The 15,119-nt window shown below is 37.6% G+C and overlaps 1 protein-coding gene and 1 long non-coding RNA gene across 4 annotated transcripts in view; both read left to right on the top strand.

Annotated features, from left to right (window-relative positions):
* exoc4 (exocyst complex component 4) overlaps nt 1-15,119 on the top strand; it is a 236,622-nt gene that overhangs the window by 12,785 nt on the left and 208,718 nt on the right. For both annotated transcript variants that reach the window (XM_049474996.1, XM_049474995.1), the window contains exons 4-5: nt 5,072-5,271; nt 13,980-14,074. In XM_049474996.1, coding sequence (XP_049330953.1) covers nt 5,072-5,271; nt 13,980-14,074 — 295 coding nt within the window. The remainder of the gene's footprint in view (nt 1-5,071; nt 5,272-13,979; nt 14,075-15,119) is intronic.
* Nucleotides 2,180-3,082, top strand: LOC125799093 (uncharacterized). 2 transcript variants are annotated; one of them, XR_007437945.1, is made up of 3 exons: nt 2,180-2,343; nt 2,698-2,742; nt 2,939-3,082. It is a non-coding gene; the product is annotated as an uncharacterized LOC125799093 (long non-coding RNA). The 2 variants fall into 2 exon arrangements; XR_007437944.1 differs by having other exon boundaries at nt 2,904-3,082.

The raw sequence follows: 15,119 nt of genomic DNA, 5'->3' as shown, positions 1-15,119 counted from the left end.
AATGTGAACAGAAGAACATTAATGCAGTTAACCAGAGGTAATAGGTAATTTTACTTTTACTCAAGTACATTTTGACACAAGTAATTTACTTTGCTACATTGGAAAACTCCTGATTACTGAGTAAAAAATGAAATACTGGGGGAAAAAAACCAAATTGTTTACATTAAAAACAAATTGAGTTTTCCCATCAATATGTGCTTCTTTACGGCACTGCACATGCACCAACCAACATTTTTTTTCTATGTTTTCATTCTAAGTTTTTATTAAGACATCTGCTTGGATGTTAAAAAAAAACATGTACATAAAGCAGTTAAAGCATAGCAATGGCTAGTTAAAATTAATAATGAACAGTAAAACTATAAAAATACGGTTTATAGTCACCTATATGACCATAACTTTTTAACTTTTTAACAGTAAAGAAAAAAATGGATCATAGAAACCTGTGCCACTTCTTGAAAATGTTTTATGTGGTGGTCTGAACAAATACTGCCTGAAAGGTCCAAATTATTTAATTTAATAATTATTTAATTCATGATTTGTTGTACTTTTTTACGTCAAATAAATAAAAGTAACTATGTAACTTTTACTCAAAGTATGTTTTTAAATTGAGTACTTTTTTACTTTTACTCGAGTAGATTTTTTAGATGAGTACTTTAACTTTTACTTGAGTAGAATTATAGCAAAGTAAAAGTACTTTTACTTAATTACAATTTTTCAGTACTTTTTCCACCTCTGCAGTTAACTATTATATTTTGTCCTCTCCTAACTCAGGAACTCTACTGCTTCAATTTAAAAGAAAGAATTCTTACATTTTGCTGCTTTAAGCTTGTTGAATATGGTACAGTCAGTTCTGCCAAGTGAATAATAAACGTTTTTTTTCAGAGTGCTATTAGATTTGCTGTGTGGTCCCGTCGGCTGCTGGCTAATAGCTTTTGAATGCGCCGGCTAATTCGAATCTTCAGCTGGAGGGTCCGGATCGCTCCGAGTTTCCGGACAGTGCTCTGAATTTACAGCCGGCTGAAGTGCCTCAGCTGTGCCTCCGGAGTGAATTTACTAACGCTATGCCCTGCATTAACTGGCCTGTCTCCCATCATGAAATCCCACCGGCAGTAAAACAGAGAGAGAGAGATTCTGAGTTATTCTATTAGTTTGAAGCGAATGATCTATCGGTGAATCGGCGTAGCTCGCAGCTAATGTATTTCTCGTTTGCATGCATGCATGCACGCACTTGACCTGTGTAATGCCTCCCGCCCGGGCGTCAGGGGCGATGTGCAGATATCCAGCCATGGCCCTCCAGAGCGCTATCATTCCACCATTAGCTCCCCTAATAAAAAAATCCCCTTCATTTACTGCCATAAAGATTTATTAAATGCAAACATGCAATAACCGCTACGGGGAAATGAAAAGAGAGGCTGGGGGGCAGCGGGAGAGAGAGATGGAAAGATATAAAAGATACAGGGCTGATAAAGAGTAGAGGAGAAAGGAAAGTGAACAGAAGAAAGGAAGGATCACAGTAAGTCTTCTGTTAATCGCTTTCACAGTGTGGGACCTGGCAGTGTTAATCTCATCTCATAGAATGGACCCTGTTACTGGTGAATTAGTGAAACTGAGTTGATTTTGGTTAAAAACTGAGTATATATAAATAGCCATTTATTAATTTAATTTATATTTAATTTAAATTATAACGTTTGTTCCCCTAAACCTAATAACTTGGTTGTTCCATCATTGTCGGTAAAAAAAGAAAAGAAATCAAGAGTCTTTCAAATTTCTGTGTAGGAATTTTGTTCCACTCTTCTTTACAGAATTGTTTTAATTCAGCTCATTTGTAATAATTTCATGTGATTTAGAACACTTTTAACACTTTTAAATCATGTTTTTTTGTATTATTTAGGGATGGTTCATTAAATATGACATATTGCACACAGGCTTCCAATGCAATAAAAAAACATATTTATTTGCTACATAGATTTAAAGTAGACTATTAGTCTTTTTTTGTGTATATTTTCTGTGTATTACAGACAAAAAAAAAACATTCTTTTTCCATGCTTGGAGATAATTTTGCTCTGAAAAGGTTAAAGACGGTAGAGTTTTCCCATATTGCTTTACTTTAATTCAGGAGAGACTGACTGAAGTCTAAAGAGATAGAGATGTAGAGAGAGAGGTAGAGAGAGAGGTAGAGAGAGAGAGGTAGAGAGAGAGGTAGAGAGAGAGGTAGAGAGAGAGGTAGAGAGAGCATTAAGAAAGGGATATAGAGAGAAGTAGAGAGAGATAGAGAGAGGTAGAGAGAGATAGAGAGAGGTAGAGAGATGTAGAGAGCACGTTAAGAAAGGGGTATAGAGAGAGGTAGAGAGAGTTAGAGAGAGGCAGAGGGGAGGGGGAGGGGCACACCGCCCCCCTCGCTGCCAAATACATTAGTGCGTGTCACAGCCTGAGAGACAGTGGGTAACACCTCAAAATGACCTCTAAAATCCTGGGGACCCCATCCCAGAGAAAATGATTATTATTATATAATTATAATTATTGATAAATGATATAATTATTATAATAATCATAATTACTTTCTGTTATAAATGTTATTATGTCTGTTATGTATGTTCATATACCATTGTTGTTAATTGTTATAATGCTTTGGCAACACTGTAATTCACAGTCATGCTAATAAAGCTATATTGAATTGAATTGAATTGTTAGAGAGAGGCAGAGAGAGCGTTAAGAAAGGGGTATAGAGAGAGGTAGAGAGAGGTAGCGAGAGGTAGAGGGTTTAGAAAGGGGCATAGAGAGAGAGAGAGAGAGAGAGACAGGAAGAGAGGAAGAGAGAGAGACAGGAAAAGAGAGAGACAGGAAAAGAGAGAGAAAGAGATGGAGAGGTAGAGAGGTAGAGAGAGAGGTAGAGGTAGAGAGAGGTAGAGAGAGCGTTAAGAAAGGGGTATAGAGAGAGGTAGAGAGAGCGTTAAGAAAGGGGTACAGAGAGAGGTAGAGAGAGAGTGAGAGCGAGAGAGAGAGGTAGAGAGAGAGATGGTTTAGAAAGGGTATAGAGAGAGGTAGAGAGAGGGTTTAGAAAGGGTATAGAGAGAGAGAGAGTGAGAGAGAGAGAGAGGTAGAGAGAGAGAGGGTTTAGAAAGGGTATAGAGAGAGAGTGAGAGAGAGAGGTAGAGAGAGAGGTAGAGAGAGAGGGTTTAGAAAGGGTATAGAGAGAGGTAGAGAGAGGTAGGGAGAGGGTTTAGAAAGGGGTATATATAGAGAGAGAGATAGGAAGAGAGAAAGAGAGGAAGAGAGAGAGAAAGAGATGGAGAGAGAGAGTAAAATGTTGTAGGGAGGTGTGAAGATGCTGATCTGTGGTTCAGATGAGGTGAGTGGAGGCTGAGGCAGCTGAACCGGTGGGTTCTGTACGGTTCTGTACGGTTCTGTAGCTGCAGTAACCTGATTTAGATGCAGTTTGCTGTACTGTACTGACCTAATGGCTCTGAGAGCAGCAGTAGCAAAGTCAAGCCTAAGGGAAGGTGCCTTGTTTACCATGCTGTATTCGATCGCTGCTGCTCTCTTTCAGGCTGCTGTTTGTGTGTGTGTACTAACGGTTTCTCCACAGTTTATTTTATAGGTAAAATAAAGGCTTCATGTTTCAGATTCATTCAAATCCATTAGGGCTTTCCTCAGCCCCTTATTGTGTTTTTTTTAGCCTGAAACTACAGTGTAGGTGTATATCGTCGCTGTCCAATAAAATTTACATTGGAAATGATCTGCAGCTTGTGGTGAACACTCTTTATATTAGATTTGGATATTTATACACCTCCTTCCAGTAGAGTAGAGATTCTGTCTATTCTGTGATCCTTCACTGTTGTCCCTTATTTCTTTTTTTTCAGAATGTACCAAAATGTTGATTTAACCACTCCTATCATTTCCACTTTCTGCCAGATAAACTTCTCTGATGGGTTAACAACAGAGAAGCTCTATTGCAGTAAGGCACAAGTTTAATCAATTAATCAAGTTACATCATGTTATTATTGAAGCCATTAAAGGCATTGCTGTATTAAAATCAGCCACAATAACCTTCTTTCCCTAGTTAACAAATTCAGAGTGCATAAATATTATTCTTCAAGCTGAATAAATAATTCTGCACCCGTGACCCGTATTCTGGGCTCGTCTGGGGGGACGAGAAGAACTTTTTTCCGAGCTGTGGATCGATTGTGCAATTCTATTCATCTCTTTCTGAGTAAATAATTGCTGTTTTCTGTTGTTTTTCTGTTCTTTTTTTCTCTAATCAAAACACTAATTCAAGGATTCAAGCGTTAAAGAAACAGCAGCAGGAGCTCCTCCGATAAAGTGCTGGTTCTCATGTTTCTCCAGGCAGGTCAGAGTGAGATGAGTGTGTTTGTTAGGCTAACTAGCTAGCACTAGCTAGTGAGCTGTGCTGCCAGTGTGCCTCTTTGGTGGTGCTGTTCTACACAGCACAGCGTAGCCACCTCTGCCCAGCGCACTAGCATTAGCTTAACGCCATAAATCTAAACATTTCAGCTGGATCTCACTTGTTTCATTTCAAATCCAGTGTGGTGAAATGCAGAGAACCAATTATGAAGATAATATTTTTGGGCCTAACTAGTGATGGCTTTGATAATCTGTAAGTAATCTGATTACTCTTTTAAAAATATACTAAGTTACTTTATGGATTACTTGATTTAAAAAAGTAACTAAAATATATTCAAGTTACTTAATTGGTTACTTTCAACAGCTGCAGCACCTAGGCGACTTCACACCCACACTGCAATTCCCAGAATGCATTATTTTTTAATGATTCCAGCCAGATGCTACAATATCTTTTTGTTTTGGAAAATGACACAATAGTAATGCACAGTTTTTTGGATAAGTAACTTAAATCTGATTACTGAATTGGAACTAGAAATGAGTTAGATTACTCAATATTGAAAAACATGGTGAGATGCATGGGTCTACCTGTATCTATATAAACTACATGAATAAAATTGACTACGGAATGTTATATTCTAGTTACTTATACATCATTGCTTTCTGAAAGCCGTGGTCTCTGTGCTTAGCTGTGCCGTGTTGTTGTGTGCAGGTGTCTGCAGTGGAGTCTCTGGAGGGTCCTCTGTTGCAAGTGGAAGGTCTGAGTGACTTGCGTCTGGAGCTGCACAGCAAGAAGCTGAACATTCATCTGGTGCTGATTGATGAGCTGCACCGCCACCTCTACATCAAGTCCACCAGCCGAGTGGGCCACCGGGGCAAGGACAAGGACAAGGACAAAGGCCGGCTCGGAGGGTGAGTGTGTGAGAGTTTAATATACTTCTTTTCTCCTGTTTATTTCTTTTCTCCTGTTAATTTAGCTAGGCCAAATGCCCTGCCCATTCAGCTGCTAGTCTGCTAATGATGCCACAACACCAGGAGAATGAAGACTAGCATATGCCCAGGGTTGCCAGGGGTCCTTAAAAAGTCTTAAAATGTCTTAAATTAAAATCCGGATAATTAAGGTCTCAAATTGTCTTAAATTTGCTGTAGGTATGACATTTTCAGATTTTCAGTGCATTTAATGCCGGTGGGAAAATATGTAATCCGGGGAGAGAACTAAGGTTAGCGGAGAGCTAGCTAACATTAGTGAAGAGCTAGCCAACATACTAACGTTAGCAGCGAATTAGCTAATAATACCGGGAAGAGAACTAAGGTTAGCAGAGAGCTAGCTATCATTAGTAAAGAGCTAGTCAACATACTAACTATAGCGGCGAGTTAGCTAATAATACCGGGAAGAGGCCTAAGGTTAGCAGAGAGCTAGCTAACATTAGCAGAGAGCTAGCTATCATTAGTAAAGAGCTAGTCAACATACTAACTATAGCGGCGAGTTAGCTAATAATACCAGGAAGAGAACTAAGGTTAGCAGAGAGCTAGCTATCATTAGTAAAGAGCTAGTCAACATACTAACTATAGGGGCGAGTTAGCTAATAATACCGGGAAGAGATCTAAGGTTAGCGAAGAGCTAGCTAACATTAGCAGCGAGCTAGCTATCATTATCAGGGAGAGAAATAAGGTTAGCGGAGAACTAGCTAACATTAGCAGAGAGCTTGCTATCATTATCGGGAAGAGAGATAAGGTTAGTGGAGAGCTAGCTAACATTAGTGAAGAGCTCGCCAACATACTAACTTTAGCAGTGAGTTAGCTAATAATACCGGGAAGAGAACTAAGGTTAGCAAAGAGCTAGCTAACATTAGCAGAGAGTGAGTTATCAGTATCGGGGAGAGAGATAAGGTTAGCGGAGGGCTAGCTAACATTAGTGAAGAGCTAGCCAAAATACTACCTTTAGCTGTGAGTTAGCTAATAATACAGGGAAGAGAACAAAGATTAGCGGAGAGCTAGCTAACATTAGCAGAGAGCTAGCTAACATTCTAACTTTAGCGGCGAGTTAGCTAATAATACCAAGAAGAGAACTAAGGTTAGCGAAGAGCTAGCTAACATTAGCAGAGAGCTAGCTATCATTATCGGTGAGAGAGATAAGGTTAGCGTAGAGCTAGCTGACATTATTTTATTTATTATATTTATTTAGGTCTTAAAAAGGTCATAAAAATCATTTAATTATTTTAATTAAAAAAGGTGCAAGAACCCGTATGCCTCTTCCAATACATGTAAAGTCAGACTCCGCCTCTTTTTGAGAGTTTTATTTGTAGCTTCAGACTCTTCAATAAGTTTCTGGCTTCACTGTATGAAAAATGCTGTGTGTAATTAACAGTAACTAACTGGCAGCCTTAATTTACACAGTTATCTGTGTGGGCGCGCCACAGAGATATTACAAGTTATTACAGAAATATTTCTGTGCAGATGTTGGTGGAGAGACATGTCTTCAGCAGAATAGATAGATGTTCAGGATATCACTTGCGGCCAAAGCTTTTATTAGACTAGCTTGTCGGGAAACATTATTGTGATTGTGTGATTAAAAAACGTCATTTTGAAAAGCAATTTAGTCATCATTCTGACAAATTAATCAGGTCTATGCTTATATAATTTCAGGACTTTATATAGTATGTACACTACTGCTCAAAAGTTTTAGAACATGTCCATTTTTTCAAGTTTATTTTTAACATTTAAGCTCTCCAGGTCCAGTCAATAAATGGAAATGGTACAACATCTATATTATCTATATTATCTATATTTTCAGGCCAGGATTTTTTTCAATTGTCTGCCTGAAATGAAACCACAAAATCTTGAGGATTTCATATAAAGCTTTGTTAAGTTTGTTAAGAAACATTAATGAGAAGCATAATTGTAATTGGAATAGAAAATATATTTAAAAAAGTCAAAAATCAATATTTTCCTGAATACAAATCAAACATGTCCTTCAAACCTTTAGTTTTGTCATGTTTCTTTAGTTTTTACATCTATTTTCAAACCTGCAGAATTTGGGTTGATTCCTGTTGCTGATCTAGTGTCCTGTAGGAGATTTCAAAGCCCTCAAATAAGTTATTTTACTGCAGAAAAAATGGTTTTGTATCACCTACATCTACATTTTAAGGGGTTAAAAAATAGAGGGTGGTTTTGATACACCATATGTTGTGATACAGGTGCAATGAATATCATTGAAAAGTTACTTTATTTCAGTAATTCAGTCCAAAATGTGAAACTCAAATATTATATAGATGTATTAAACACTGAGTGATCTATTTTAAGTATTTATTTATTTTATTGTTGATGATTATGGCGTACAGCTAATAAAAAATCCCAAACCAAACTATCCCCAAACCATCCCTGATTGTGACTTTGCTCCCTTGATTTCCTTTAAATGAAATGTAAAATTTACTGATGATCAGTGATGGTTTGGAGAGTCATGTCTGTCATCTGCTGGTGTTGATCCACTGTGTTTTATTATCAAGTCTAAAGTCAGTGCAGTTTTGTTTTCCCACAAAATCTTACAGCACTTCATATCTTACAGCTTCCCTCTGCTACTGACAACTTTTATGGAGATGTGGGTTTCAGGATTTCATTTTCCAGCAGGACTTGGCACACTGCCCACTGCTCCAAAAGTACCAGTTGGTCCAATTGTATAATATCCTAATTTTCTGAGACACTGATTTATGGGTTTTCATTGGCTGTAAGTCATAATCATGATGAACAATAAAATAAAATGGAAGTATGTTTTCTGATCTAAAAATGCATGCTTTCTAAGGTCTTGTGCATTTAGCTGTTTTAAAGGTACTCAGAGAAATGGCAGCATATAAGACAGCTGGTCAAAACGTTTTGGCTCATTTGGAAACGTGTCCCAAGTCCATGATCGAGGATACTGTCATTTTAACTGTTAAATAATTGGCATGAAAAGCTTCAGAGCAACTGAGGCATTTGTCAGCCTTTGATTAATTTACTTATGCTTTTACTGGGGATGTTGTATCGCTCATTAGCATATGCTCTCTCAGCTCCTACAAACATTCAGTGCCTCGGACTGGATTTATCATTAAAAGGGTGTGCAGCACGTCAGACAGAGTAACTGATTAGACCAATTATGGGGCACAGGGCAGCATATGGGGAAATGTGACATAAACTGCTGAACGTTTGTAGCAATGTAGAAAAGCGCTTGAAATAAGGCAAATGTAGGCATTTACTGACGCCAAGGGGATTATTAAGCCTCCAAAAATAACAAAAAATAATAATAAAAGGTGCACTGGATTATAAGGAGCACTTTCAATTAGAGATGTGTTATATCATATCGTACACAATAATATCGCCAAAGTTTTTTAATATTGTGAACGATATTATACCCTGAAATATCGTGTCATATCACCCACCCCTAATTATCACATCAGGGTACTACTTTATTACTGTTTTTAGCAAAAAACAGCAGTAGTGTGTTCTTGAAATATTTCTTTTTTTTATTTAGTGTTTTGTCATATCGCCAAGAGTATCATTATCGCGAAAAAATACCATGAAATATTGTTATATTGTTAATAATTAGTTTAGGGCCATATCATCCACACCTACTTTCAATAAATGTCTATTTTCTTGTCTATTTTAATACATAAGGCACATTAGATTATAAGGCGCATTTTATGCAACACAAGTAAAGCACAGGGGTGTTGTCATGTTTACCTTCTAATTCAGCAGGTCTCACCGCTGGGGCTATAAAGTTAAGTAAACCAAACTGTAAAAAAATAAATAAAATCAGACGAGTCAGACAATTTAAAGGAGTGCTGAATGCTAAATCTACACATATTCCTCTCTTGAAAACTGTTTAAAGCACTTCAATTCATTTACACTAAGCTTAAATCTCCAGATTCCACAGAAACTAGAGCGTTAGCATTAGTATTATCGGCTAACCGCTAGCGGTTAATGCTAATGCTGCTCCAGCAGTGCTAGCTGGGGTTAACAGCAGGTTACAGGCCGATAATACTCACCTCTAGACGGCCAAAGAGCTAGTGCGGTTAGCGGCTAATGCTAATACTGCTGGAGAATCGAGCTGAAACTTCTGTATAACGCTTTGCTTCAGCAGGGTGATTTAATGCTCCTTAATACCTGACTGGTGAAATTTACTGCCGTCTTATAGTGCGAAAAGTACAGTATGTAGATAAACAGATGCGTTGGAGCTGAAAAATCAGACAGTGAATTTAGAAACAAGAAATGAATATTAATGTTATGGCTGAATGCTATATATGTTATATAACAGTGTAACTTTCATTCTAGATACTGTGAAAAGTAAAGTAACTGCTGTTTTGACGTATTTCCATTTTCAAGAAGTCTTGAGCTTCTGCTCATTTGTACATCACACACTTTTAGCTGCCCAATGGTGTTGCAATAGAAGCAGTTAAAAAGATGCAGTTGGCCGGTTTCAGAGGAAGCCCCTGCTAGTCTTCACTCTTCTGTGAAGTTCCGGGCCATTTTTCCACTAGGTGGGACGTGGCAGTAAGAAAAGTTCGGAGAAAAACTGTGAAAAATAATAAAACAAATAGCTTTAATATTAGTCCACCACTTCTAATACTATGGCTATGTTAACACTGCAGGTAAAAGCAGCCCAAATCAGATATTCTGATCAAATCCGATATTTAGTTTAGGCTGTTCAGACAATCCGTCTCTTAATGCGACCCATATCTGACATCTGTCTGAATGGTTTGTACTTAGTAAGTGGCATGCATGTATGCACGACAGAGCAATGCTTCATGTTAAGTTTCACTTTAATTCTTGTTGGAATCTCAAGAGCTATAAAAGACTCCAAAGAGTCCAGGCTCCAACCTCACAGAAAAGGACACGTTATTCAGACATGTTCAGGGTGTAATTATTTATTTTCCTTTAATTCTGCAGCTGAGATCTGTATCTGTGTTTTGCCAGTTTATTAGGAACACTGCGACACGATAAATTGGGGCTGGGTATCGAAATTAGGGGTGAAAACAATCGCAACGGCACCCTGGTGCATACAGAACAGGAGAGCGTGCCGAAACAAATGCGTTGTGTTAGATTAAATAAATATGTTGTGTGAGATTAATTATCGCTTTTTGTATTTTTTGGTTGCAATTTGGAAAAAGGTATTAAAAAAAAGTATTGTTTGAGTATTGGTGTCAAATTCAAGATACCGTACCATATCGTATCGTACACAATAATATCGCCAACATTTTAAAAAATCATGTCGTAGTACCCCACCCATAATTATCACATCAGGGTACTACTTTTTTTTTTTTTAATACTGTTTTTAGCAAAGGAAACATTTACACTGTTCTCATTTCCCATTATATATCTACTAGAGACAAGATTATATCTGTTCAGTATCATTTATTTTACTTTAATGCTCCATTTATGGAGATATTTCCTACATCCCTACAATACCCAGCCCTAAACACAAGCCTTCTTAATATTATTGGAAGAAACTAACCCAAACTAAGTCCAAATATTTATGGTATTTAGGTCTGTTGTCTCTTTTTTTCCACCACTGAATCCTTTACTCATTGCTGTTGTCCATTTTCACGTCTTCTCACAGTCGCTTTCTATTCTTGCCATTGTCTTTTTTTACCTTCTATTTGACGTAAAAAAAAATATATCCATGCCTCGAATCGGATATGTGAATCGGATTTGAATTCAACCACATATTAAAGTGACCCAAATCACACAGATGACACACCTGTAACACATCAGATTTGGGCCACATTTACCTGCTGTATGACCATATAGCATGCCTATAGCATGTGTCAGAAGAAGGAAGAAGAGGAATACCATTTTGGGAGTAAATGTGAGCCTTATCTAAGTGAAAATCTATTTTATTAATTAATTAATTTATTTTGCACATGCATATTGTGCATCTAAAACAACTGTCCTAAAGCAGACACCTCCAGTTCAGGACAGAATGCTATTTCTTCTTCTTCCATAAGCTCAGAGGAGATGCTAAGTTCATTAAGGCTTTAATGCTTATGCTCGTTTATGTATTAACTCAACTTCGGCCCCAATCAGGAATTAATTAAACTGACTGGTTGTTCTGGGCGATCCTGCAACATAAGCCTATGCATTATGCATATTAACATGCTTAATGCCTTTAAACCACTAAAACGCCTCCTGAAAGCCTGTGGCGTTTTCACCACATCTGCGCTGGAGTTTTAACATTCAGCCCACTCTATATATTTTATTAACACTCGGCTCGTACTGCGAGATTCACAAGTGCTTATCATTGGCTGTGACTGTGATCAGGATCAGGCTGTCTGCACTTTCCCCTCTCTAATACCGCAGTGTAATGAGATGCTGTTGCTCACTGCCTCCTTCTATACATAGGGCCAGTCTGATGGGTCTCCGCTACACCATTTACCGCAAACACAGATAACTCATTCAGAGGCGTGCGGATGAGTCTGAGAGGAATAATAATGGGCAGATTTTTGTTTTCCAGCAGCCACGCAGCGGTCACCAGGGGATTACAGACTCCCTGTGCGAGTGCGAGCGGTATGGGCCAGTGTCGCCGCCGCCGCCGCAATGCTAATTCTTTGGTATTAGCTAAGACGCCACAGTGTAGCACATTAGGCTAATGCAGGTCGGCGACCCTGCCGCGCTAAAGTGTGTTGTTGTGCTGTTGTTTTTGATCTCGGGACTGCGGCGGTGTGTTTTTATTCTGCGACTGCTGTGTTTACTGGCCCGCAATTACAGCTCACAGCTTTCATGAGGCAAAGTGATTTATTAGTCAGGGTGATAAAGCGACTGCAGATTTTTTTTTTTTTGTGTGCGTACTGGTCTTTCTAAGCGGATATGAAAGCAACACTGTGTTAGCTTGTTTCCTCTGCAAGAAACACTGTGGTCTTTTTTTTATTTCTAAAGATTTATTTCCAATTCTCATTGGAATTCTCCCATTTTTTTCCTCCCAATTTGGGTAGGATGATTTTCCTACACATTTAGCAGCTACTCAGCTGTATATCCCCCATCACTAATGATGCTACAAGACACAAAAAGGGTAAAGACTAGCACACGTCCCCTTTGATACAGCCTCTTTTTAAACTGCTGAGAAATTGCCAAGTAGCATCACAGCGCTAACACTCGGAGGAAAGCTCAGCGATTTGGTTCTGATACAGCAGCTCACAGATGCAGCCTTGTGCTGATCCACATCACCGTTTTTAATTTTTTAAGATTTTAATGCGGAGGCAACATATTGGTAATGCACATGTTGGAATCACTTTAAAATAAGACTAACCTTATAAATGGTTTATTAATGGTTTGTAAATTAGATTATTAAGTTTTGTTTAGAGATTATCTAGAGATCTTGGACAGACTAAATTTCTGTATTTTTGCCCTCAGAGACCTCTGATTTCCAGCTTTTTGAAAAGTGTTGACTTGAGAAGAAACGTAAACTACTGTATTCTGTCCTTCCATTGTGTCATTTACTGTGAAGAAAATAACACTGCAGACTTTTACGGCTTTTAAAACAGTGTTTTAAAGTTGTTACCTCTGTTTATCTTTAAGACTAGCCTTATAAAGGGTTTATAAATGCTGTTTATAAAGGTTGTAAATGCTTTAAAACCATTGATAAGCAATTACAACACATTCATTGAAAAGGCAACAGTGATCCATTGTTTGCTGGGTCATTTAGTAAAGAGTTAAACATACTTACAAATGTATTAATATCAAAGATTTAATGCTGATTGATGGAAAACACAAGGTAAGAAGTGTTGTCATTTCTATGTATGTTGTTATTTATTTATTAACTGCTTATTAATGAGTTTTAAAGTACGTGCAGCCTAATTAATAACCATTCATAGTCTCCTACATAAACCATTCATAACCCCTTTATAAAGGTAGTCTTATTTTAAAGTGGTATAGTAGGTTTCACAACATAACCCCATATGTGCATGCTTATTCTTCTGATTCTGAAATAACAAAAACAAGATGCAGAGCTTTCAGACCTTAAATAATGAAAAGAAAATGAAAAAAAAAAGTTTATATTCATAAAGTTTTAAGAATGGTTTTTAATCACAGTTTTTTCATGCATCTTGGCATCATGTTCTCCTCCACCAGTCTTACACACTGCTTTTGGATAACTTTATGCTGCTTTACTCCTGGTGCAAAAATTCAGGCAGTTCAGTTTGGTGGTTTGATGGTTTGTGATCATCCATCTTCCTCTTGATTATATTCCAGAGGTTTTCAATTTGGTAAAACAAGAATTTTTACAGAGCTGTATAAAATTGAAATATTAAAAAAATATATAATTTTGCAGTTGGCAAAAGGTGGTGAAACTCCAGTTCTATGGCATTGCTGATCATTGACCATTGTGTGTAACACCTTCTACTTGTATTGTATTGCTCAGATTGTATTGCATTTTCTCTAGAGATCTTGGACAAACTAAATTTCGGTATTTTCGCCCTCAGAGACCTCAGATTTTCAGCTTTTTTAAAAGTATTGGCTTGAGAGGAAACATAAACTACTGTATTATTTCCTTCCATTGTGTCATTTCCTGTGAAGAAAATAACACTGCAGACTTTTACTGCTTTTAAAACAGTGTTTTAAAGTTGTTACCTCTGTTTATCTTTCCTTTTCTCCAGGTCAAAGGACGCCTCCATTTTGGACGTCAGCAGCCTGTCCACTCCGCGTAAACTTACCGAGCCCTCTCAGTTCAGCACTCCAGGAACATCAAGCAGTAAGGAAACAAAGAACAACAGAGAAGTCGCAGAGAGTCTGACAAATGAACAGAAAGACGAAAGCCCATTTCACAGCAGAAGTGTGAAATTGCACTGCTTTAGCACCACTTTAGCTTGCTTCCATTCGCTGCCTCCAATAATGATTTTCTCCCGGTGCCTTGTGCAGCGGCGAGCCTCTGTTTTTCTGGCCTTTTCTAACAAGTAACAGGTTCTTTGCTGTTTTTTATTGGGAAATAATAGGGTTTTTTAGCAGTGTTAACGATCCTAGAGCTTCACAAGGAATAAAATTAGACTTTTAGTTCATTTCTAAGACTAAAGAGGGGACACCTTGACGAAGGGGGGTTTAGAAATTTAAAGCCAAATCCTATTTTAACCCTTGGTCATACCCTTAGCCCTAGAAATTCCTGATTTTTGTTAGGCTGGAGGGGGTAGGTTAGAAGAAGTGTTGGGGCTGCATGACCCTTTAAACAGAGAAATACTCCAAACGAAGGACTTTGAGAATCACTACAAAACTACTAGCTATATTACTATAGTTTATTTAATGTGTAGTTTCAATGTTTGATGGCCGTTTTCTTCATAACAAGCATTGCCCTGCACTTTTAACCACCAGAAATAAATTTTAAACTGTTTAAAAAGATGAAGAAACTGATTTAAGTCTGTGAGGCTCAAGTCATGAACATTGTCGATGCCATAAAATAGCCAATATGTTGCTAATATGGCACAAAACAAATTAACATCATAACTAATATAAAATGCTTAAAATTGCTAGTAGTTTTTAGTAGATAGTTTGCTAGCTGGCTAACTCTCCCATTCCACCTTAAATGATGCAACAGACTACAGAGGCTGCGGCATTAAAGGTGTAACAAAAAAATAAAAGAAAATGTTATAAGAAGTTAATAAAAGCTAATTTCAGCTCCCAATTACAGAGGAATTATGAAATGTACATTAATAATTGATTGCTGCACCACTTTCTTCCTTTACGTAGACATACATAAAACTAGTTAACCAGCAGCAGTTAGGTTGCTGAGCTTTAGCACTCCACTG

The sequence above is a fragment of the Astyanax mexicanus genome, chromosome 2 (genome assembly GCF_023375975.1).
Source record: "Astyanax mexicanus isolate ESR-SI-001 chromosome 2, AstMex3_surface, whole genome shotgun sequence".
NCBI classification, from domain to species: Eukaryota; Metazoa; Chordata; class Actinopteri; order Characiformes; family Acestrorhamphidae; genus Astyanax; species Astyanax mexicanus.
This window is presented reverse-complemented; position numbering and strand designations above follow the sequence as displayed.